General features: G+C 38.5%; 1 protein-coding gene across 2 annotated transcripts; it reads right to left on the bottom strand.

The window, feature by feature from the left end:
• On the bottom strand, nucleotides 1–26,166 carry anapc5 (anaphase promoting complex subunit 5). 2 transcript variants are annotated; one of them, XM_068005815.1, is made up of 17 exons: nucleotides 25,610–26,166; nucleotides 25,434–25,513; nucleotides 24,774–24,883; nucleotides 22,781–22,985; nucleotides 20,403–20,469; nucleotides 18,245–18,346; nucleotides 17,422–17,612; nucleotides 16,732–16,813; nucleotides 16,448–16,540; nucleotides 15,718–15,899; nucleotides 14,865–15,000; nucleotides 13,282–13,356; nucleotides 11,779–11,900; nucleotides 8,708–8,815; nucleotides 6,219–6,366; nucleotides 3,388–3,550; nucleotides 1–1,215 (listed from the first exon to the last, which is right to left on the bottom strand). In XM_068005815.1, the coding sequence occupies exons 1-17, from the start codon at nucleotides 25,820–25,822 to the stop codon at nucleotides 1,010–1,012; spliced, it is 2,283 nt and encodes a 760-aa protein (XP_067861916.1). In that variant the 5' UTR covers nucleotides 25,823–26,166; the 3' UTR covers nucleotides 1–1,009. The 2 variants fall into 2 exon arrangements, with proteins under 2 accessions (XP_067861916.1, XP_067861918.1); XM_068005817.1 differs by lacking the exons at nucleotides 1–1,215; nucleotides 3,388–3,550 and adding an exon at nucleotides 4,739–5,318.

The following is a 26,166-nucleotide window of genomic DNA, read 5'->3' as shown; positions in this document are numbered from 1 at the left end:
TCATTTCAATCAAGCCCATTTATTGTGAATTCTGGAACAGTGAAAGTTTTATAGTTTGAAAGATGTTTGGCATACTCTTGCTATAATTAAATGACTCCCCACTTATGATAAAAAAAATCAATCAGTCTTAAACCATTGGTTAACCTATGAGGAGCAGTGGAGCATACTTTACAAAATCAACAAATACTGATGCCTCTTTTTATAAAGCAACTAATGTTCATTTGTGGACTATCTGAATCCCTTAATTACGCATTCTAAAAATATTCATGCTAATTTTGCTACAGAAAACCCTGTCAAGATCACAATCTTTTAAAATTATATACACAGTTTCAGATCAGGTTGCTAACCTTAAAAGAAAAAGAAAGAAGTTATGATTGTTGTATACATTCAAACTGTAATCCAGTAACAATTTGAAGTTCATGTGACCGTTTAGTTTATGGCTGCATATAGTGACACCACAAGTCCGGGCCAGAAGAGAGAAGATTGGGTAATTCCCCCGTCAATCATGCCTGGAGACCACACTGCTGTAAGTGACTGGGATTGATTTTACACACATAATTTGTATCATTTTGCTGGAGAAATAATCAATTTGTATTAAGTAACTATCCTCCACTCACTGCATTTTGCTGGAGAAATAATCCTGCTTTTGTTGGGAGACTGCTGTAGTTTTGTTCACGAGTTCTGTTTGCTGTAGGTCGCAGAGATTCCACTGAGTAAATAGACGGTTTGCTGCAGTGCATATAGACTCTGTTTAAATAGACCCTGTTTGCTGTAAAATAGATGCTGTTTGCTGCAAGTCCTGCCGTCCCCACCTCATTGGCTGACACATTGGTGTCAATACTCACTCCGTTACTTTATTAAAAAAACTTTTAATTTGCTATTTTCTCAATTTCAGAGTCAAATCAATAATGCTTTATCAGTCGGCCTCTACAATATGAAGCTCCTTATCAAGATTTTACTGCAAAAGGGTTCTCTTGTATTATGTTGTTGCATTGAAATGCAACATGTGCTATGACAGAAGAGGCACTCCACAGGTTGGCAGCTCCTGGTGTAGCTGACGGAACATCATGGCACATTTATTTCTTTCTTTTGTCTTGCCGAGAGTGTTGAACAGCCTTGCCTGTAAATAAAGGACCTCTCTGATCCGCTCACTGCAGTCTGCTTTTTCGAAATATACCTTGGCTTCATTTAGATTTTGAATTGCCGATTCGAAAGCTTCAAAAAAAAAGTTAGATTTTAGAAAATGCGGCAGTCATCAGCAAGGAACATAATGGAAAGTAGTGGGATGTCCTACGGCCATCATCAGCATGCTAACTATAATATGGGCACGTTTTAGTAACCCTCACAAAGAATAATGTTTAAGTATTAGAAGAGAGGAAAATATGTGTTTAACATTTTGGCTAACTTCCTGCAATTTACAGGATCTTTAAAGATAAAAATATAAAGCCTCCAGCTATTCCTTTACATTAAAAGATCATTGTAAACTCAATTTGTCACCATCTTGAATATTACTAGATTCCTGAGCGGTAGAGAATTGAATTTATGTAACCAGATGTTTCACAAAAAGAAAAAAAAACAAACATGCATTTATATAGTGACCTCAGGACATCCCAAAGCACTTCACAGCCAATTAAGTACTTTTGAAGTATAGTAACTGTTGTAATGTAAGGAAACACAGCAGCCAATTTGAGTACAGCAAGGTTCCACAAACACTAATGAAATAAATGGTCAGATAATCTGTTTTAGTGATGTTGGTTGAGGGATAAATGTTGGCCAGGACACTGCGAGAACTCTCCTGCTCTTCGAATAATGTCACAACATCTTTTACGTCCACCTGAGGGGGCAGACGGGGCCTCAGTTGAACGTCTCATCTGAAAGATGGTACCTCCGACTGTGCAGTACTCCCTCAGTACCCCACTGGAGTTCGAGCCAAGATTATGAGCTCAAGTTTTTGAAGCAGGGCTTCAACTCATAACCTTCTGAGCCAAAGCTGAAAGAAACTCAGTCCTACATGTACTGCACTGAAATAATTTTTCAAGATTTTAAAAACCCTTGGGAAAGGGTGAACTAGAGGCAAGTACTAGCATTAAACGCATTTTCTGAAAGAGTTCACTGATAAATAGGAAAGGATTAGTGACTCTCTGATGTTTTAGTCATATTAATGCCAGACAGAAAAGCAATTAAAAGCAAAAGGTTGAAAATATGAGGCACAATTTCAAAATTAAACTAGAACTCCTCTAGAAGCCAGCTGTTCAAAGACATTCAAAAGGTGTAATATAGCAAAGGACTTTTGGAGGTGGACTGGGAAGAGGCAAGACTTTGACTTTTGAGAGAGATAATTACAAAAGAAACAAGTGTGTTATAGTCAAGAGGAAGTGGAATTTTGTATTTACAGACATATGAAATGTGAATTGAGATAAACAAACAATCAGACCTCTAGACCCAAAAGCTGTCCCAATTTTCCAGATGTTGTAGCTGATTTTTGCATTCGATCACTAAACCAGTCCCTTCTCTGACCGTAGACAACCATAAGTCTTGCACAGAACTGAAGATTTATTACATGTTTAAATTTCTACAAAAACAAAATTTAATGGGACAACGGATTGAGGATTTTCAGCTCTTTAAAAAGATGTTTTAAAAAAAAAACAAAATATTGAGCTTTCAAATGGCATAGTGAGTTTATTTAGTAGTACATGCAGAACAGAAGGTCCCAGATTTGACCTCTGGTCCTTGAATTAGCTGATTTCTACTAAGGCAGCAGTGGCAACACTGTAGTCAGTCTCTTAGAAGGGAGGGAGTGGAAGAGCTGTAGCTTCTGCTCCTAATTACTATTCAGTAACCCTTGCTTAAAGTATGCAAGCAAGGATAGGAACACGCCCCCCCCCCCCCCCCCCCACCATGGCCAAAAGCCTTTCAACACTCATCATCAATGCTCACACATGAATAATGGCCATGAGTGAAATACGAGGTGGTTCAAGACTAAAAGGAAGTTAGAGAAGTCTAATATTACAGTTTTGATAATGAAAATACAATGTTTGCTAGAAATACATTTGACTCACAGTACATTAAAATGTGAAAACAGCCTCCTAGTCATGTTCTAAGTAAAGTGCTGTATGATTTAAAATATCCTGTCCCAACAGATTTTAAAGCGGTCTATTTGCTGAATGTAAAAAAAGAGAAATCGTCCATTTTAAAGTGATAGCTTGAGGAACTTCTTGAAATTTCTGCTCATTACAGATCTTAATAAGAATGAGTATATACAGTTGGATCTAATGGATTCTTAGCAAGATCTGAGAAAATTCTTACTTTGACAGTTTATAAATGCTACTGTGATCCTTGCAAAAGTATACAGTGCAAGTCAAAAGGCTTCAAATTAAAAAAAATTACCCTCAGCTTTTACTTGAGTGGGGCAAGAGGCTGCAGAAGCAACTTGACATTTTGCCAACAGTAGCATAGCACGCCCTCTGTCCAAGACAGTTCCATTAGCCAGAATAGGTTCGATAGCCATATGCAGCACATTCAAAGCTTGGTCTGGAATTCCAAGCATCAGCTAGAAACAAAGATAAAATTGGGTGAGTTTTCTAAAGAAAGATGATATAGCCATGAATGTTAAAAGTGTTGCATCTGGCATGTACTTCCTGTTTGCTACATTCACTTCCTGTGTCACAATATTGTCACGCTGGTGGATTACTATATATACACTTACCTTTCAGTCCTCCTAAAGCTAGGTAGAACTGCAGTTAAGTTTAAGTTCTGTCTTCATTTTTTCTTCTTCTCTAAGGCAGTCAGGCAAGTTTATTTTAATATTTTTATACTTTTTTCTTTTCCTCCTTTCTCAAACCTATTGTATGTAATTTATTTTACATTTATTTTCAGCCACAAGTCTCTTGTAGCCTACCATCCCAAGGCCAGCTTAAATAAAAATATTGATTTTTATCCCAAGCCACCTCTCCTGCCGCCTGTCTTTTTAAAAAAAGGACAGATTTTCAGTTTCTGAAGCTCCTACAAATCTCCTTTCCAGCCTGCTGCTTCCTATTTACCAATCCTGGCATGAACATACTTGCTATCCTGGTTCTCCTTACTTGTCTTCACCAGGACATCTATTTACTGGCTACAGCCTGCCCATCCTCATTCCTACCTGCTTGTCTTGCCACTGCAAGATTATCCTGTCTTCTCTGGCTCTGCTCCATTTTGGCTGTCCTTGTTTGGAGGGGGAATATTAAAACAAACTCTCCTATTTCTTCCCCTTTGAACTGCTCACTCAACTCCTGTATATACTTGGTCTTGACTCCCTGTGTGCAACACCACAGGAGATGAACTAATATATAAATAGTTTCTCACTCAACAAACACAGGAGTTTGATCAGAAATTGCTGCCATATTGGCTGGTGGGTCATGTTTTACATTTTAATTTTGATTTTTCCTTAAATTAAAATTTGTTCTGGAAGACGCAAATCAGTGAAACGTTGCTTTCAGATGCTCCCATTTAGAAATATAGTATCTTGAAGAGAATCATAGGAGAAAAAAATATATAAAAACATAAAAGATACACACAGTGTGGAAAAAACAAAATGTTACAGGAAACAGTCACTTGCTAATATTCATTTACAAGCACATTAATCAAAATATAGATTATTTACTTCAAACATTACAACAGTTCCTGGAATTTTAGATAAAAACAGAAAATGTTGGAAATACACAGCAGGTAAGTCAGCAACTATAAATAGAAAAAAATGGGTTTTTAATGTTACAGGTGTGTACCCTTTGTCAGAATTGAAAATTTAAAATCCAATATTTTAGTTAACAAAAATGTCTTCAAAACACTGGTCAGAAACATACACATTAAAATACAGTGCTATGCTGTAACAAATTCTACCCCAAAAAAATCATATGTCTCTCGTGTAAGATAAGGGTCAACATTACAAAGTCTGTTTCCAATAAAATGGTCACTGTTACATCGTTGGCATCCAGAAAAAGATTTCTTCTCCATTCTTTTCCTTTTTGGATAGGCATCAGTAAATAAATGGTGGTACATTTGGTTTAAAAAAAATCGTACCTTGAATGGGGAAAGCTAGGTAATGTGGAAGAGCAAAGATATTTGGGGGTTCAGGTTCACAAGACATTAAAAAGCACACCTCAAGTGGATAAGGCCATAAAATAACTAATGGTTTTGTGGCAAGAAGTAGAGATGTAATGGTGAATCTATAGAAAACCTTAGTAAGACCACAGTTGGAGTACAATGTGCAGTTTGGGCTCCAGACTGCAGGAAGGATGTTGAGGCAATGGAGAGGTTATAGCGCCGATTCACTAGGATGCTGCCTGGTAGAAGAAAATACAAATACAAACAATGAAAAATTGGTACTATTTTTGTTAGAACAGAGGAGATTATGGGGTGATTTGATAGAGGTGTTTAAAATTATGAAGGGGTAAAGCAGAGTAGATCGAAACAGACTGTTTCCAGTGATTTGGGGTTGGGGGGGGGGGGGGGCGGCTAGAGCGAGAGGACATAGATATGAGATTAAATGCAAGAGATTTAGCACAGTGAGTAGAGGAACATTTTTTTTATTACACAGAGGATTGTGAGGCTGTGAAATGATTGAAGCAGAGATGATGTCATCATTTAAGAATAGGTTAGATGGGTGGTTGAAGGAAAGAGGAATAAAGGGAAATAAAGGAATATGGGAGCACAGCAGGCACATGGGATTAGAACTAATGCTCGTGAGAAAGATAACCACCAACACGGACTGGTTGGGCTGAGCGGCCTGTTTCCGCTTTGTGTACGTTGGTACACTCCTCTGGGCACTGTGATATTTAAATGGCATCTCTTTCTTCCAAATTTAGTCTTGGCTCCCACTGCACATTTTAAATCTCTTCTCCCTGTATCTAACCTCCTGGGCTGTCTTTGATTTTAAATGTGGAAACTTGGACTGAAGTTCGGTGAGAAAGTTGCTGTTTAGTATCACAGCACTGGAGGAGTGGAGCAGAGCAACAGTTCATAGGAAGCACTGGTATGATGGTAGGTTCCTATGAATGTGATGCTGTTGGGTCTGCTGTCGGGTCTGCTGTCATTGGCAAAATTGCTTCAGTGGGAGGAAATCAGGAAGAAAGAAATGGCCCTTTTAGAGGACTCCGCTACTTTTAGAACTAAGCAGGGATATACATTTATTGTACAGTAAGCTTCGCAATCCGTCACACCCCAACATTTATAGCATTGCTCACCTGTGAAAATGCCAAATGTAAGATGGCTTCCGAGGTTAAATACTCCAAGTGATATTCACGACTTAGAGCCAATGCTTTTAGGAGTAAAGGAACTGCCACTGCATGACACGAGGAACGCCAGAAAAGTTCAGCCTCCAAAATAAGTACTCTTAAAAAAAAACGGTTCATAAATATTTTATAACATATTAATGAAGTATTTTCAGATATATAGATTTTTTTTCAGATGAAGGAGAAGCTAATTTAATATTTTCCTTCCTTTGCAAATTGATCTGGGCTGAGCGACAGGCAACAAGTTTTCAGGCTTCTGAAAATGATGCTACAAACTAGCCACTAGAATGCTCTTGTACACCTGAGCTACAGCCCACTTATTTTACCTCCATCCCTTTTCAAAGCACTTGGCCTGCCACCGATATGTTTGATCACCAACATGCTATGACATCTGTCTATCTTAAATGTTGCCCACAGCTGGAGTATTGTATCCAGTTCTGGGCACCACACTTTAGAAAGGACGTGAAGGCCTTAAAGGGGGTGCAGAAGAGATTTACTAAAAAGATTCCAGGGATGAGGGACTTGAGTTATGTGGACAGGCTGGAGAAGCTGGGGTTGTTCTCCTTAGAGCAGAGAAAGTTGAGAGGAGATTTGGTAGAGGTATTCAAAATCATGAAGGGTCTAGACAGAGTAGATAGAGAGAAACTGTTCCCATTGGCAGAAGGGTCAAGAACCAGAGGACATAGATTTAAGGTGATAGGCAAAAGAACCAAAGGCAACGTGAGAAAAAAAGTTTCTTTACTCAGTGAATGGTTGTGATCTGGAATGCACTGCATGAGGGGGTGGTGGAGGCAGATTCATTTGTGGCTTTCAAAAGCGAATTGGATAAGTACTTGAGAGGAAAAAATTTGCAGGGCTACGGGAATAGGGCAGAGGAGTGGGACTAGCTGGATTGCTCTTGCAGAGAGCCAGCATGGACTCAACGGGCCGAATGGCCTCGTCCGTGCTGCAACCATTCTACGATTCTTTCACTTTGTGCCGTGGGATTGCTCTTCAGGTTACTTTTTCTTATTTCACTTCTGCCCTCATCAATATCCCTTAGCAATACTCCCAACCTAAGATGCCAAGCAAGCAATCTGTCATAGCACTCTATAATTTGGCTAGTGGGAGAACGTGGCCTTGGCATCTCCCAACATCATGATGTAGTACATACTATTGTGACGTTGAGTTAGAAAATGGAGAAATCAGTTGCCTGTTTCAGGGACATAGTTTATCCATCCCTTAAGAGAAAGGTTTACCGACAGATTCTGGCTCCATATATTATCCTCAGAACAACTGATTGTAACTATGAAAATGGAAAAGTTGCGCTGGAGTAAATTTAAGATTGATATCAGGAAATTCTTCTTGACACAAAGCCTGGTCAACACATGGAATGGACTTCTAGGTAGAGCAGTCAAGGAATCATTTAGGAAACAATCAGAGCCTACAATGGGGGGGGGGGGGGGGGGGCTGCGGGATGTAGTGTCTTTCTGGATGGAAGACCTAAGATAGGCAGAATGGCATTCCTCATCCGTAATTACCTTGTGATTTTGTGAGCAACATCTGGAGCAAAGTTCTGATTAATTTTATCTAGACTAGTAATTCCCAGGACTCAAATGTTTACGACAATGAGTAACCAAACCATACAGATTAAAGGGAGTCCCAGGTTTAATGCCTGGTATGTGCTAAATTTGGCTGTTTTCAGGGCAGCAGTAGAGATGCTACAACTGGCCTGAGTTAGGAAGGCTAAAGTCAGACAGAGTTCCTGCTTCATAACCCTGTTAGAAGTGCTTGTGTGTGGAAGTCAGGTGAGGACACGATGGGCTTGGCTCTAATACCCCCCATGATAAAATAGGTTGCTGATCTGGTTGGCTGCACCTCATTACATAATTTAAGTTTTTTTGAATCGGTTGTAAGCAGCTGGTGTGCTTTCAAGTTTTCAGTATTCAGCTTCTTTCACGTTTGATACTAGTTTATTGTGCATCTGTAACCCTTCTTAAAATTGTGCATCAACAACTGCTATCTCCCACATTAGATTTATTTTTGTTCTATTCGCCCAGTTTGGTTTGTATCAGTTGGAATTTTGTGTTGAACCTGTAGCTGAAATGTCTCATTTTTAAGCTCCTTTGGAGTGTTTGCTGTGTGTTCAAGTGCTATCATTTATAATTGTAAAACTGCTTCGAGCTTGTAATTTTTTTTTTAAAAAGCACAAAATAAAACTGAAGGCCATCACCAAATAAGCTAATCCTTACAAATTGGGTACCAATGATAATTTGAAAAGCTTAGATGCATTGATGAATTTTTACCATAGACACACAAAATTCTTCAGACAGATTTAGCAATCTACAAAAGAGAATGAACTGTTCTATTGCAATGAAGTGTTATTCAAGCCTGCTCTGTGGTGACACCTAGTGTTTAACATCATTTAGAATCGTTTCCACATGTATTCATTCCCAACTTACCTGATCAACATTTCCGTAGACTTCTTTTTCTGACAGTGAACCAACAACTTTTGTAGAAGTCTGTAGGATTCTGTGATCTGATTCTGTGCTTTCAACACAAGTGCTTTCCTTTGGAGACCACAAAACAGAAACAAGTGAATACTGTACTGTGGTGCCCTTCGACACCTGAGGCATCAAATATTCAATTAGAATACAGCACATTTTAGTTAACACAACAAATTTCCTGTGGTGTCACAGTGAGTTGGAGGCTGTGCTATTTTATAAGAGTGTTGCGATGCCATGTAACACAATGTATCAGAGCCACTGATTTATGGTGATTGAAAAAGTCAAATTTTATTACAAATCATTATGGGATTTTTAAACACAGGGTTTCAGAGATCAAGTTCCACAATTCTGTCCAGTTTTTCAATGAAAACTGTAAACCAGTGGCCTTGATTATATGTTTCTTTATCTACATACTCAATTTTACCTCTTTTCTTATAGCCCAGGATACAAAGCAAGGTGGTATGCATCAGGGTGGGCTGGAACAGATGAGCATAGGCCAGGAACAATGTGTGACAGTTGGGAGTGGCCCATAAATTCAAGCTCAAGATCATCAACCTTCAGAATGAAAGTTAATAGAGGCATTTCTAATAGGAGTTGGGCAATATCATTGGTAAGTTAAAATATTTTTACATGTCAGATTATAAATTATACGTTTTAATCTGCAGAGTTAATTGTATCCATATGATTTATATCAATTAGTGTTAATTGTATTCAGGTGGTGCGTATTAATTGGGGACTCTTGTATCCACTTCGATGAGAGCTTATCTAGGATATGGAGGGGGTAATATGGATCTCTGTGAATAAAGGCTTGGAAGCAACTGAAGACCAAGCTCTTGTATTCTATCTTTCACCACCCGGCTATCCAATTTATTACACATATAGCTTGGAGACCGAAAGGAAAAATGACAGATGATATTTTTTCAAAAATTCTTTTGAGCAATTTGATTGTTCACCTTCTCTTTCCTAAGAAATTTGGATATAAAAGGAGTTAAAATTAACATAATTTCATTTCAGCCAATCAGGTAGAAGAAACTTGAGTTGAGGTAGGACAAATTGGTAAACGTGACAGAAATTTGCATGAGTTACAGTGTGACATCGAAGTATGATGGTCAACAGGAAATTCACACAGCAGTACTCATTACTAGTGGATCTCCTGTGGGTTGTTTGTTGCGAGTCAGAAGAACCAGAATATTCTATTAACAACCATTATGTTCAAATTCTAAATATCGGTCTATAAAGAATAATTGTTTTTGAATTCTAACAAAATAAAGTGTAAGTGGTGTCAGTGGCTTTCTCTTTCTCTGTTTGGCTAGTTGTCCATCACTTATGCTCTCCTTCTGAACTAAAATTTAAGCAGTTGATAACAAATGTGAAACTTTACCTGAAAAACATGTTCTACAGATTATTTGCATTTTTCCAAATGATTTGGAAACAGTCAAGAACCTTTTTGCATTTACATTTACACAGATAACCCAACTGATGCATGCTGGGAAATTGTGAACACAGCACACACCGAGACTGCAGCATCTCCCTTCAGCTGAGCAATACCTAAGTGGAAAAGTATCAAATCCAAGACTAGGGTTTTGAAAGAGGCCACAGCCATCGAGGAAAAACATGAAGACTTATAGATAATTTATAACTGACAAATAATATAGAGGACATCCATTTTACAAACCAGTTTTAGGCCCAGAATGGGCCTGAGAGGTCAGATACAGGGAGGTGAAAGATGGGATAGGAGCATATTAGGGTGGTTCTAAAGGACAGGCCTGATGCAGCAGAAACGCATCAGAGCTGAGAGAGGAGGAACGGGAAGGGGAAGAAGTTGTGGCACTCAGGCCAGGTTGGTCTGGGAAGGACTCAGATAGGCAGTGCAGTATGGCAGTGGCGGCATCAGTTCAAGTGTTGCGTGGGCAGGGACAGACTTGTTTTTAAAATAAAACAGATGACCTATCACTTTGGGCTGTGACAGGGGTATGGAAGTAGCCGCACCACAAGTATCGACAGTGGCATTGTAGTGAGACCATGAGCCTCAGGCCACTCCCGCAGGTTAAGCTAAAGAGGATGAAATTTAATTGATGCATTAAAGATAGGAACTGGAGAATTATGAATTTTGTAGGCAAGTGAATTTTTTTTTAAAAAGTATATATTTTTACATTATTCATGTTATGAATTTTCTTTAAACTTGTAAAGTTGGGCGATTGAGGGGGAAAATTTTCAAAAAGTATTTTGAACTATTTAATTAGCTGTGCTTCTGTTCTCTTTTATTGGTATTTTGCACACTGGTGGTTGTTGATTTACTCTTGTGTAAAATATTTAGTAGTTCCTACTTAATTATGATTTTAATTAGAAAATTGCAAAAAACTGCTGAATTGTAATACTCTACAAACATAAAATTTGAGCCAATAAAAGGTAAAAATGACAAAAATGGACAGTGTGATGGAGAGATAGACACAGATGGAGTGACATTACATCCATAAATCAAAAAGGTAACTGTGGGACCAGTCCACTAGAACTGAATCCAGCTGTCTATTAGCAAACATGTCGCAGATATTAAACACCACCAGCTCAAGAGAGTAACCCACTGACAATGTTATGGAGCGAGTGTTTTCCAGTGGTACCCAACAGCACAATCCTCTCTTCTGTACACTGATAAAAGCAGAGAGCATACAAGACCCCGTAAATACAATATTTTCAAAAACTACCCGTAAGCTTTTCTAAACTACTTACCCGTAGTTATCTTCTTCTTGAAGGAAGTTCATTTTATTTTTTAAAAAGTAATACAAAAAAATGACTAGGTTTGTTTCGTAATTCAAGAAAACTAAACAATTCAGCAAAATTCAGATCCGAAAAGTTAATCAGATCACTCAATTTATACAAAATTCCATTCTAAATCAAGTTTCTTTAATTCATTTTAAAAATACATAAGTTATGGGATCTTTTTGCTGTTAAAAGTAGAATATTTTGACATGAAGCTGGTGACATCTGTGTACTAAACATTTTTGCTGGGAACTATTGCTTGGACTTACCTATACAGTCCCTCTGACCCATTAAGTGCAGCTATTCCAGGAACTAGAGAGTCAGCTATATGATATTTCCCATCGCTCATAGCTCGATTAAACTGTATGTTTTGGTCAAACAACATCCAGAGCTTTTAGGGGAAGAAAAAATATTGTTATAAGCACTGAACTAGACAGAACTGTCGATGAACAATGGCACAACACTATTTGTGCTTTTTTGGTCCCAAAATAGCAATTGATTAATTACTTTGAATCTTGGGGCGATTTACATTAATTCATAGTACCCTACAATTCAGGCCTTCTCCTAATACTCTTATGTTCACAACCAAAAAGCAGTTTCCATAAGAGGACCCACATCTCCACTGAACTTAATGTATAACATGAATGGAGTAAGGACCAAAAATTACCTTTTTACCATGGCATTGTCACTGAAGTCTACGTGGGCTGCCACCACATTGTTCTTAGCATTTCAAAAGGCATACTTAGAAATTAGATCATTGCACAGAGACAGAAACACACAGCAAAAAAAAAAAAAATCTAGTGGTACAATATTTGGCAAACTCATGCAAAATCTGTTTCAAAATAATATGTCCTGAGTTTTTAGCAGTTCCTTTCAGTAAGTTACGAACTCAGTCTGATGAAATCATCACTTAGCAAAGAATTCCACGGACTTCCTCTAGGTCAATTCCGCTGAAATAAGCAATGCATAACAAGGAACTAAAGTAGGGCTGCAACTGTTTGCTCTTTGAAACCCAAACAGTCACACTGAAAGAAGGCAAATAAATAAACCAGGGTTTCTACTCTTAATCATAAACCCATGCTAGAAGTGCATGTGTGTGGACGCTGGGCATGGACAGGATCAGGCTCAGCTGTGATGAGTCTCCCTCCAGTCTCTTTCTCTCCTTGACAGGACATTTATGGCCTCTGCTTTTCCCTCACCTCAGGTCAGGAACTCAGCAATGTAGATCATGGTCACAAACTTTACATCCCATCAAACTGGATCAGCTAGTTCACTGTCTACTTCTACTGAGTTCAATAGCAAATCTGCAGTGATGGCCGAAACAGGAGCAAGAGCTTTTTGTGGGCATTGGGAAACCAACTGATCTATTTTCATACAGGCCATCTATCTCCCGATTTTACAGAAACTGCAATTTACATGCCAATATAGCAGTTAGCAGCTTAAGGACAACACTGTCTATCCTTCGACACTTAGAGCTCTCCCAATCCATTCAAAGTAAATACACAAAGTAACAATATGTACAGTTGCTGTTGAAGGAGCACCCCTTTCTTCCTGATATCAGTACAGAAAGAAAACAAAGTAAACACTTTTGGACAAATAATTCTTTATGAATTCAGTGCAATAAAAATATTGTACACATGTTTTGAAGAATTGTTACACCTTCTGTTAAAATGCAGTAATTATTTTAAAAATTAAATACTGTCACAGAATGACGACACATCACAATTCTTTTTTGTATCAAACAATAAATGCTGGCAAAATTGTCAGTGTACCTTTGCATGCTGGCTGTGGGGAGGAAACCGATCTTTTAAATGTTTCAGGATTTCAAAAGCAGCTGAGTAATAACCCTAAAAGTCCAAAAATACACATCATTTATGTTAACAATCGCAATCAAGCATTCATCTAACATTCAATTGCTATAGCATTTCTGATGCTTATGTCCCTTTTAGATATCCCAACTGGAAAAAAAAAATCAAATTACGTTTCTGTTGCTCTAAATTAAATGGAGTTCAATGCCCAGTTGCTCATTTTCGCCTTAAGATGGAGTCTATATATACGTGATTGCCTTTTTAAAATAAAAGGTCATATGATTAATAGCCTTTATTATTACAGTTGAGTTGGTTTGGAAGCGATTGCTAATCTCAGGGTGTGAATTGACAGCATGGAGACAAATTCATTAAAGCATCCAGAGTAATGGCCATCTCTATCAACGCTAATTCAGCTCCCTCACATGGTTAGTTTTAGTAACTGTTCTTAGCCAAGTAACCCATACAGCAGTTAAATGAAATGTTTCTAAACCAAAACAAAAAGTTCTTTTAACAATTTTAATGGATATTGAGTTCCTAAATAAAAAAAGTGATGCATAGAATTTAAGTTGTTCCAATTCATAATTTGTATCATTTACAAAAATTCACCTTTTCTTATAATAAGGATGTCCAGATTACAGACTTCTAATATTTCAGTTGCCCTAAAAATGAGAGGGGCAGCACAGAGTGGTGAGACAGGTTCAGGACCACTCTGCTGAGTTCCAAATCTCACCTGCCCCACTACTGAGGGGCACTGAGCGGAGGTCAGGCATTTCACCAGAGAGAAAATCAGCAATAGTTTTGTTTCTGGCCAGTTTGCCCCTGTACCTCTAGTTAGGCAGCGATGGACACAGAAAAACGTATGCTCCACCCAATTCTACATCGCGGTCCCGAAACAGGCATTGGGGCCTTGATTTTGACAACTGGCACGCTTCCGGGGGAATCGGGAAACTGTGCTGGGAAATTGGCCCCCCACAGCGTCCATTTTACGTCCAAAAAACAGGTGCAACAGGGACCAATTCTCCCCCTCCCTAGGGAGTTTACTCTTTTAAGATAACTCACTGACCACAAAATTGCCACTTTAACTCTGTGGCATTATAATGCTATTAGGACTTTGGAATCATGTTAGGAAGATCACAATACTGTTTTATGAGTCAAGCAGTGTTCTTGTGAACTACCTCCTTGGCCAGCCTAAGGCAGTGAGTAACTGTGCAAGACATACAAGAAAGTGCGAGGTTCGACCCCTAGTTTGTGCTGAGTAAGCTGATCTCGACTGAGATGCAGCAGGGGCACTACAAGGGGAAAAAAAAACTGTCCACTGAACTCTGAAGTATGCATGTCCGAACTTCTGATGAGGATAGGTTTGGACTCAAATGTGATGTCCCTTGTGGTAAATTAGGCTGTTAACACTCACACATGAAGAATGGTCACTTGGGTGAGGTACCAGCAGGCACTAGCCACCCATGGAACTGTACCTCATCAAAGTGGTAATGCCCGCAGGAGAAAAGGGCAGACAAAGAAAGTGGGAAAAAAAAACAAAGGTAACTCACTTGTTCTGCATGAAGTTCAGCCAAATGACACAATACTACAGCCATTGCCTCAGTGTTATTTTGATGGATATCCATGTTTACAGACTCCAGACTGTGCATGTATAGAAGAAGCTGTGTTTGCTGCAGTGCCATTGTGCTACATTGTTGAAAATGAAACAATAAACATTAGTGCTGTGAATTATTTATTAGAAATCATGACAAACACTCTTCAAAGTTTCATCTAGCTCCCCCTGCATCTCAGTAGGTAAATCTAATATGTGGCACTGAGGCTTATAAGACAAGATAACACCAGAATCAGGTTTACAGATCCAGGTAGCAAACCTGGCACCAACCTCTTCCAGAGTATCATCATCCAAGGACTGGAAAAGGGGAGGGAAAATAAAAATTAGTGTTCAGTGATTCATTGTGGAAGGATATGAATGTTGAAAGAGGCGATGACCAGCCTCTGCTCTAATGCCCCTTCTCCTCTCCTCTGACAAATAGCTTGCTAATGCTGAGAGAGAAGAATACCCACTTGAATATGGTACTAGAGAATACAGGTTCATTCCGACAAGTTCCCAATCTCGGTTAGTGATAGGAAGGCACTGAACAGAAGTCAGGCTCTTCCCTAATCTAGAAGATTTTATTTTAGTTTTTTGAAAAGCTGTCACTATATGCTTTTGCAAACAACCTAGCAGCAGGTGACAGAATTGGATATGGCCCAGAAGCAGCTCACCTTTTCCACTTCTTGGTTATGGAATGATGCAAGATATAATGGAAAAATGAATACACAAATTTAATCTAACTCCTAGGGGCCAACACACCCACAGTGTAACATGCACCATCAGTCATTAAAAAAAGTGCTAATATGTACCTTTGTCCATACATTTTCCAAATTGCAGTTTTCTGTGCTATGCTTACATCAATAAGCTCTGAAAGCCCATGTTTCCAATGCAACATATCAGAGTCCTTCATGGCATCTATTAACTTGTTTGCTGACCTTCCAGAAAAAGCCCTTTGTTGTACCAGTGATTGGATACCCAGAGAGGCTAGGTACTACAAAAAAGAACAATTAGTTATTAACACAATGAGAATATTTTTTTTTGTTCTTGAGATGTGGTGACACTAACAAGGCGACATTTATTGCTAATGCCGAGTTGTCCTGAGGGGATAAAGAGGGCTGGAGTCACATGTAAGCCAGACTGGGTAGGGGTGGCAGATTTCTTTCCCTGAAGGACATTAGTGAACCAGTTGGGTTTTGGCTAACCCACTAATTACCAGATTTATTAACTCGAAAGTCACAATTTACCATGGTAGGATATGAACTCACGACTTCTGGGTTTGTTGTTCAATACAAAAATCACTACATGATCATACTGCAGTAATATTTTGAATTTAACTTCAGCTTCATTTCTTGAACTGTATGTCAGTTTACCATATAAAAGGACTACAAATATTTTTTTAAAAACACATTTCTAATTATAGTTTAAGGTAGAAAATTGTGGTAATTTTATGAACTTTCCGTTTGAACGTAAAATCTAAGCACAAATTTTATTAAAATGTTGCTTAAATGGTATCTAGTTCCACAAAGGAAAATTACTTACAGGTAAGCCAAGCTGTCCAGCCTTTTTCACAGAATGTTCAACAAGAACTGCATTATCAGATCCCTTCATCTGCTCCAGTATGTAAAGCCAACTCTAGAAATGAAGTGACAATAGGTGAGATCGCACTTACAATGTACATACAAATTAAGATATCAAAATTCAGCAAAGAAAACACTTTAGAATTGTTTTACATAGCATTCATCAGTAGAAATGCAATATTATGGATTGAAAAATGTGGGGACTAAATTACAGAGAGACAATTACTTTTTCTTCTACTCCCTTACCAAACAGTGCTGTAAACAAACATGGTCGCTGGATTCTTGTGCAATACGAATAGCTTCCTGTAAAGCAAACTGGGCCTGCTCACTACAGAAACAAAGATATAAAAATCAGATTAAGAAAGCACATACTACGTAGTGGCAATAAGTGTACTCTAACGTCCCAATTATATTGGAGAACCACTCCAATGTTAGTTAGCTCCCCCGTCCCCCTGCTGTTGAAATCGACATGTTTATAGTTCTGGGTGCTTTTTATAATAGCTGTACCGTCTTTTTTTTTAAATCGCTGTTATTGATTATTGAGTGCCAGTAACTTCTCTAATGGCTCAACAAGAACTGTAAAGACCATCTTTAATAAAACCACTTTGCTCCCTCTACATTCATGGCTGGGAGTGCTTCAGCCATTCAACCTGCCTGCTTCAGCAATGTTTCTTGGCTACCATTAAGAGGAGTGTTTAAAGTGCAGGTGAAGTGGTTGTGCTGCTGTTGAAGGCACTGCTGAAAACCACCTACTTTGGTGCTGCTCCCTGCCTCCAATAGCCATGTACTGCTATATAAACATTTAATGGTACTGATCTGTATTAATTTATAAATATGAAATCTTAGTTTTGCACAGAAATTGAAACATATTTCTGTACCACTCTAGAACATGCACTCAATTATTAAAGCCAAAATTGACAGTTGTAAGATACTCACTGGTGGCCAAATCTACAGTTTAGTGCAGCAAGATTGAGAGCTGCATATCGTAAACTTCGTCCAAATCCATCCTCTCCACTGCTTTTGCTGTCACTCCCAGTAAGAATCAACCTATCAAAATAGTGAAGAAGGCTGTGCATAGCACTGAAGTAGTCTTGTACACGAAGACTATTTAGGTAGCTCAAATAATGCTGAAATCAAAGATCAATATATTAAAACATTTTAGTTGTTACTTTAAAATATTAAATGTTAAAATATTTGACAAGTTATTTAATGAGAATCAATGTATATTTAATTAATTAATTGTTGCCCAATTTAACATGCTCATTTCATATGATCAAGTTCCGGTGGAGAAGGAAGTGGAGGGTGGTGCTGAATTAAAATGTGACAGCCACAGACCAAAATGAATTTCATCAGTTCAAATTAATGCATCAGTAGGGGGAAAATGAATCAGACCAACTTATCAAAAAAATGATAGTCCTGCAAACAAAGGAATTAGCAAATATTTTTGGAGAAGTGGAAAAAGAAAGCAATCAATGACTTACAACGTCCAACCTCAATTGCTCCAGGAGTGCAGAAATACATAAAATTATCACCCCTTACTTTATCATCCTCCATGTATCAAAATGTTAAAATGAGAAAACTACAACATTTTGAAAATGCATTCATCCAATGTTCATTCTGTTACGGGATTTCAAAAGAAGATCCTTTATCAACATTTACCTAATTAAAGCAGCATTAGTGATGGCTGATTTTTTTTAACCCCTCCCCAATGGTTCAACTATCAGAAGTAAATTTAAATATTAAGAATTCTAATACTTACAGCTTCTGAAAAATCTGGATTAAATTTGAGTAAGTTATTCAGTTCTTTCTGTAGAGCAGCTGGTGAAAGAGCCTTGTTTTCGTTGTTTTTCAACAATGATGCCTACAAAATTTAAAATCCACATTAGTCATTTCCTCCCAGCAAAGCTGACAAACTAACCAACGGTGACACCACAATATTAGCTAATTGTTTTTAATCCACACTGAGCAGGTCTTAATTCTATACTTATATAAGATTATCCCGCTGAATATAATTACCATCAGCCTGTATTAAACATGACTTTCTATCCAGTTTTGGTCAAGGATAATCCAAACTGGTCTACTTTTTGCGCTTCAAAGTCTATGTTTAACATTACATTTATATAACACATGTGGTTAAATAATCCCTTAGAAAGACAGCGTGTTTCTGGGTCTGCGTTGGATGGGATACTTTGTTTCACTAGTTATATACCAACACCAAATATGAAAACCATTATTGCAAGATTAAACTCACTTGACCCACTTACTGAAAATTCCCACATCAAATTCAAATCACACTCCATAAGGCACTTTCTCCAACCACTACCTTCTAACCAACTTACTGAGAGAGTCTGGCTTTTTTTAAAAACTTAAAATTTACTTTTCTATCCATTATCTTTTCCATCTTCTCTAAAAGCTCGACTTTTTTTTGGAGGTGAAAGCAACTTTTTTTTTGTAAAAAGGATTAAAGGATAGATCCATTTTGTGACAGAGAGCAGAACAGAGATGATCAACGTGGAAGAATTAAAACTGTAAGCAGGTCAATCGAGAGGGATAGAACTGAAAAGTTGAAATGTTATTTTAAACTTGTATAAAACCTTGGTTAGACCACACTTGGAATACTGTCAACAGTTCTGGTCTCCATATTATAAAAAGGATATAGCGGCGGCAACAACAACTTGCATTTATATTGTGCCTTTAGCAGAGTAAAATGTCCCAAGGCGCTTCAAAGGAGCGTTTTCAAAAAAAATTTGACACCAAGCCACATATGGAGATATTAAGACAAGTGACCAAAAGCTTGGTCAAAGAGGTAGGTTTTAAGGAGCGTCTTAGAGGAGAGAGAGGTAAAGAGGCAGAGAGGTTTAGGGAGGGATTTCCAGAGCTTAGGGCCTAGACAATGGTGGAGTGATTAAAATCAGGGATGCGCAAGAGGCAAGAATTGGAGGAGTGCAGAGATCTCAGAGGGTTGTAGGGCTGGAAGAGGTTACAGAGATAGGGAGGGGTGAGGCCATGGAGGGATTTGGAAACAAGGATGAAATTTTTTTTAAATCGAAGCGTTCCTGGACTGACTTCCTGGTCAGCGAGCACACACCCCCCCCCCTCACTGGAGAAGGTGCAAAAAAGATTTACCAGGATGATACCAGAACTGAGAGGTTATACCTATCAGGAAAGATTGAACGGGCTAGGGCTCTTTTCTCTAGAAAAGAAAAGACTGAGGGGTGACCTGATAGAAGTCTTTAAGTTTATGAAAGGGTTAATAGGGTAGACGTAGAGAAGATATTTCACTTGCGGGGGAGACCAGAACTAGGGGCCATAAATATAAAATAGTCGCTGATAAATCCAATAGGAAATTCAGGAGAAACATCTTTACTCAGAGAATGGTTAGAATGTGGAACGCGCTACCACAAGGAGTAGTTGAGGCGCCTAGCATAGATGCATTTAAGGGGAAGCTAGATAAACACATGAGGGAGAAAGAAATAGAAGGATATGTTGATAGGGTTAGATGAAGAAGGGTGGGAAGAAGCTCGTGTGGAGCATAAACACCGGCATGGACCTGTTGGTCCAAATGGCCTGTTTCTGTGCTGTACATTCTGTGTAATGTAATCTCTACAGACTTTTCCATGTCAAAAAGCAGCAAGAGTCTCCTGGCCAGTATACTGATCATCAGCCCTGACAGCAATAGCAAATCCAGACAAGTGATACTTAGCGAGTACAGGGAAAAACAGTTAATGGTTCTATAGTTGTGAAATGATGGCCCCTCTCATGACAGTGAATAGATGCATCACCTATTGAAGATCCAAGGATTGATCACTGGTCTGTGCCACTTGAGACATGCAGGACAGCTATTTGCACCTGTGGAAGTGTATCATAGCTCAAGTCAGCACCTTTAAAAAGGAGGAATAAAGTCAGCCATACTATACCTGTTGAGCGAGGAAATATTCTGCCTGTTTCTGGGATAAAGGTCCTCTGTCACTAACTTCATCATCCCTGTCAAAAAATGTTGTAGCATCAATAATTTAAGTTTAAGAGATTTTTTGTTTGCTACATATTTAACAAAGCTGAGTTTCATTAGTTGATTTACTCCTCCCCTTTCACCAATCCTAGCTGCTGAAGTTCATATTCCTGTACCTGGCAAGGAAATAGGTTTTGGATTCTACTAATTAAAAACCAAAAGCATTTCATTGTGTAACAGTTATCAGTGTGATAAATGAAAATGTAGTCCCCATATTCTCTGTCATTAGAATATGTGACTGAACAATGAGATCACAAATTGCTGGTTAATAGAAATATCATCTGTTTAATTGCTATTAAATTTGCATTGATGATGCAAAAATAGATAAGTTTAGAGATAGGGTACTAATCAAATTGGAGATAACATTCTTGTCCAATGACAAAAATACTTTTTCTCCTGCTCACATCAGCTGCTACTAATCGGCATAACCGTGACATTTTTAAAAGTAATGCAAAGTTAAAGAACCAAGAGCAATGAAGATCGGGGAGCCAGGGGAGTTGAAAGGTAAATACACAGGATCAGGACAGATGAGTTAACTGGTCCAAGAAATAGCTGCAGGGCAGAAAGGAGAACATAGGATCAGGAGCAGCAACAGGAGCTTAAGAAGAAAGTCCAACCCAGTCCAGCAAAGAGAGAAGGAATGCTGAAGGATGAGTGAGGCAAGAGCAGAGTTAGCAGACATGGGAAGCTCAAGAACAGTTTCCCTCCTTGCTGGGTTACGCTAGTAATTTTGGGGGGAAATGACCTGTGGCAGCTCCATTTCCAACAGAAAGGGTCATGAGTTCAGACTGGTGTGACGGACTTCCTGGAGCTGTTCAACCCTGGCTGGGAAATACAATTCTTTTACATAATATGTGTATTTTTAACCAGGTTAATTGCCATATTGAGCAGCTTTAAAAAAATGGTCTGTTATAACAAGAGGGCACATTAGAGCAACCTGCGATTGTTGCCAAGTACATTTATTCAATGAAGGGCCTGGCAAGAAATTAAAATTGTTACAACAACCAACAACTTCCTACATCAGTCAAGTTAGAAACAAATTGAACTGAAAGATCAACAGATCACTGCAAGTCCTGTCTGAGTTACACAGCTTAACAAACTGTGAACATACTTAAAACAGACCTCAGCATGCTCTGTATGTTTGGGATTCACCCACAGTATGCCAATGAATGTAATTTGATTGTTGCCACTAAACTTGGTACTGATAACCTTGGGTCCTTCATGCCTCTCTAAAAATAGGCAAAGGTAAGGACCTCTTCTTGAGGGAGAACAAAGAACACGCTTCAATCTACAGAAAAATGTTTTCTGGCACTCTTCGTTATTTGTCCCCCTTCTCCCTTGTAAACTGTTTTATTAGGAAGGTCATTGGTTGCTAAGCAGAGGAATTATAGTCAACAAAACCTTGTACAAATATTTTAAAAACATACACACAAAACACAAGCAGGATGTTCTGGGATAACTTAGTCAGCTAGTCTGCATGATGTGGATATTTGGTATCAAAACAAATTCTAGAAATGCAACTAACTCTTTAAAAATGTGCCAAGTAGAAATGATCCAAATCACTGAAATATGCAACCCACAATCTCAGCACAAGTTACAAAGATCTACAATCAGCATTGTAAGAGCCTTTCACCATGCCAGAATGCATCAGTGAAAACTGTGGTGCTTATGTGCACAGATTACAATGTTTGATTGATTTAAAAGAGAAAGCATATGCAGAGTGCTTTTAATTAAATACTGCACCTTCTAAATTTAAAAGAATAAAAGATCCTAACTGGTTGGATAGTTTTGAAATGACTTTATTTTCTGGTCCTACAGAAGATTGTCTTTTTAGGTATCCAAATTCACTGGCAGCAGGTGAAAAAACAGCAGCTCCATTTCAAATACTGTTCCATACCTGGTCCCTCCATGGGTGTCAAATCAGGGGGCATCTGAGCCAAGAAGGTTCAGTGATGAACAAGTGCTGCTATTGAATTTTCCTGACTAAGACACCTCCTGTCCAGCATCCAGGACTGAAAGAACATCAGTCAGTGATATTTCCAATGTATCCACTTGATAATGGCCTTGCAACCAACATCAATTGAGCAGCTTCCGAAGACTGTAGAGAATTGAAATTGCAGGACTAGAGAGTACATTTCAAAAATATTCTAACCAAGTTGCAGCAGTTGACAGAAAAAAAAACTTGAGATGGGGAATGCTTCGCAATGAAAGTACTTTCCCCACCTATGTTATCATTCTCCTTTAAGCAATTAGCAGGAAATGTTAGCACTATCTGATGAATCCTACCTTAATGGAAATTCTAGTTCCTCTTTTTCCATCTTTCCTTCTAGATCTAAAGAGGTTAATTCCATATCAGTATCTTCTCTTTCTGCAGTTCTTGAAGACATCTTTTCGTAGCTTTGGTAATATTGCTGTAAAGCTGTGTAAAGCTTATAAACCTGACTGAAGGACAGTTTGTTGTAAGCCAAGATCATGTGCCGCAAGAACAGACCTGCAGAAACATTAAGAATTAGTTACCCACTGGCTTCAATCTATTTTCAAACTGTTGTCCTGGACACAAGCTAATTGGTACAAAAAATAATCAGTAAAACTATCAATTCTAAATTAAGTTTTGTTACCAATTTTCAATCTAGCTTTGGCTCAGTGGTAGCATTCCCACCTCTGATTCGGAAGGTGATGGGTTTGAGCCCCATTCCAGACAGCCCCAGCGAGCAGAGATGAGAGTTCCAGTGTCTGAATACTGGGTTGACATCTAGCAGGGTACTCACGTCTGATGAGAGCAGAGTGGCTGGCCCCATCGTAGCCCCGATCAGGAGACCAGAGCTCCGGCCTCTCAATCGTGGGCTGACATCCAGCGGGGTACTTAGGTCTGATGGGAGTGGTGACAATCCCACCCCCCCCCCGCCATTGCATCTCGCCACTTTTCTCCAGGTAGGGAGTTGAGAGTTAGATTACCAACCTGTTCACATTAATAAAAAGGGACTTTGACAATCTAGAGCAGAAAAAAAATGCATTGCCTCATGTACCGCTAGGCATCGAAGAGATGCAGCAATTCTTCCAGCTGCATAACTGTCAATATTTTCTTGGATAAATAAGGGGAATACTTCAAATGAAAATTTTAAAGTTACTGTTTCACAATCATTTGCTCTTTTCCCTCTTTAAAATCCTCCACAAGTACTTCAATGGCATACCTTAGGGGAAATTATAAAATGGGAATAGCAAAAAACATGATGGCATTGTGCAAACAAAATGTTTACACCTAGTATCTGTGGCATTACTTCAAACATAATTTTCCTACTTGTAGGACACCATCCTGTTCCTTTCTTTAAAGACAGACTTACTTGGCAAATGATGAGAATTAGGACTGCTCAAAAAACTTAATGCAAATCAGTAACTGTAGACATAGACAGTATGCTATCATTTACTAAAAAAGCAAACACTGTGTTGGATTCAGTATCCTTCTAAATTCAATATCCAACAATACAAATCCAGCACACAAAGTGCACTAATAATAAAGTTTATATCTGTAGAGCTGCACTACCATGATTTTGCTGGACTTGTCAAACCTCACCCCCTCCCTAAAAGAGATTGCTTTCTTAAGTTTTCCAATGTAGAGCTCTTCAACAGTACCCCATAGTTCATTCTTTTTATACAACTTATACTAATCAGCAAGGTGTACAGATAAAAGCATTACTGAAAATTTTAATTAAGTGGTGGTGTACAGTACAATCTCAATTATCCATTTTCTCAATTATTTGCAAGAGTGTATTCAATACACAATCTGCTCACCAGCACAGGTGTATGTTTAAACAGGCAGGCTCCATATTGATTAAAAGTTGGCAACTCTGCTGACACCACCACTGAGGAGGCTGCTAATAGGATCACTGGAGGTGACTAACTTTTAACACTCACTTTTGTGACTTGGGAGTTGGCGACATGTGGTTCGAGTCGGGGAGAATTTTTGACTGAGTGTAGCAGCTGGAGTTGTGGACATATGAGTGGAGAAGCTTGAACCCAATAGTTCAGCTATTATATCAGCTGTTCCAGCGGATCTTGCTTGAAGAGCAACAGACTGCTGGGAACTCTCAAGTTATCCACCAAAGGGATTCTCTCCACAATAACAGATACTTGAAATTGAATATCAATAACCTTACATTACATGAAAGCAGTTTCCAGCTATAAATTACACATTTAAAAATAATATACTGTTGTGTAGACATGATACTAGTGACCACAGGGATAAAAAAATATTTCATGGCCAAATATCAAAAACTCATACCGATGACACTAGTCTTGTGGACTGCTGGTTCTGTCCCACTGAAAACATTCTGTAGGGAATAGAAGAAGTTTTCCATATCTTTCAACTCTCCTTCAGCCATCAACTTCACTCTAAAAAGGTAAATTGTAAACTTGTATTATTCAAATGTATTTTTCAGTAGAAAGAAATGAGAACTAATATGTCTGTCTTTGTAAAAAAAATCTGCATTTATTTCAATGCAATTACTGTCAGCTTTTGCAATGATTTTTAAAATGAGTAATGAAATTGTCCTTCCTATCTCTTCATAGCACACATTGTCCTCTTCATTCTAATCTGGAATCTGTAGCATATCCCTAATGTGACCTTGGATTTTTTTTTGTATTTGAGTTATTAAACCAGAATAGTTCGTTTTGTAGCTTGCCCTTCCCACAGGATCAACTTAATTTACCTCCCATGTCCTCCTGACATATCGGGCTAAAACCCCCTCCTTTTCTGTCTTCTCTATCATCAGAACACACTATCCCTGAATGTTAAATTAATTGTCATCCTCTGGATTTAGCCACGTTTCTGTAATTCCCACTACATCATTGCTCCCTATGGCCACAGCGTCCTCCAGATCCCGCATTTTGTTTTAATGCTTCTCGTATTTGTGTATGTACATATTGTTATAGATTCACTTACCTCGTACTGACAGCACTTGCTAATTTAGGGCAGCATTCTCCAATAGTCTTAAGCAATTGAAGTAATGTCATGTCTGGACCCTGTAACAAAGTATTACGATTTATGTATAATTTAACAACTGAAACAGAAGATGCATCAAGAATTCAAACGAATGCATCATCAGGAAGTAATCTCACCTGCAGCAACGGTAAGTTCAGTTTGTTCATGTGGAGACGTCTGGTTTCAACTTCTGGCGTCCCTTGTCCTTTACAAGTGGCCATTTCGTGCAACAAAACCAGGATTGCGATTTTGTGAGGGGTAACCCAGTCTTTGATGCCAAAAATATTTGCATGAACCACACCGTTGGCCATCATAGGATTAAAAAACATACTCTCGTGAACGCTGGCCATGATAATAAGCAGCTAGGTGGTGGAATTAAATGCCAGAGCGAGGACCTCTGGTTAAGACAAGCAACTAAACCTAACTGAAGTTTTCCAATGTGCACAAAAAACAGTGCACACCGCACGGACCACAATCACACTAGGCCTTGTGGAAAGGACACTGCATACACAAGGGCTTCGATTTGTTAAAGACATTCCCCTTTAACAAAGAGACGTCATTCCTAATACAAGGCCTCAGCATACGGCAGATACAAAACACATTTTCCTAAAGCTTATCTTGTAATTTGCAAAATCGCCAAACGCGGACAAATTTACCGCCTCACAAATCAACGGTCTCCCTCCCACCAACAGCA

The sequence above is a fragment of the Heptranchias perlo genome, chromosome 25 (genome assembly GCF_035084215.1).
Source record: "Heptranchias perlo isolate sHepPer1 chromosome 25, sHepPer1.hap1, whole genome shotgun sequence".
Lineage (NCBI taxonomy): Eukaryota > Metazoa > Chordata > Chondrichthyes > Hexanchiformes > Hexanchidae > Heptranchias > Heptranchias perlo.
This window is presented reverse-complemented; position numbering and strand designations above follow the sequence as displayed.

What these genes read in the sequence shown, in the direction of transcription:
- anapc5 (XM_068005815.1), bottom strand. Translation starts at nt 25,822, where the DNA reads ATGGCCAGCGTTCACGAGAGTATGTTTTTTAATCCTATGATGGCCAAC. An exon ending in CTGAACTTCATGCAGAACAA is followed by an intron (nt 13,357 to 14,864) that starts GTGAGTTACCTT and finishes TTGGACTTTTAG; the next exon opens with GGTTATTACTCAGCTGCTTT. An exon ending in GGGTCAGAGGGACTGTATAG is followed by an intron (nt 8,816 to 11,778) that starts GTAAGTCCAAGC and finishes TGGTCTCCAAAG; the next exon opens with GAAAGCACTTGTGTTGAAAG.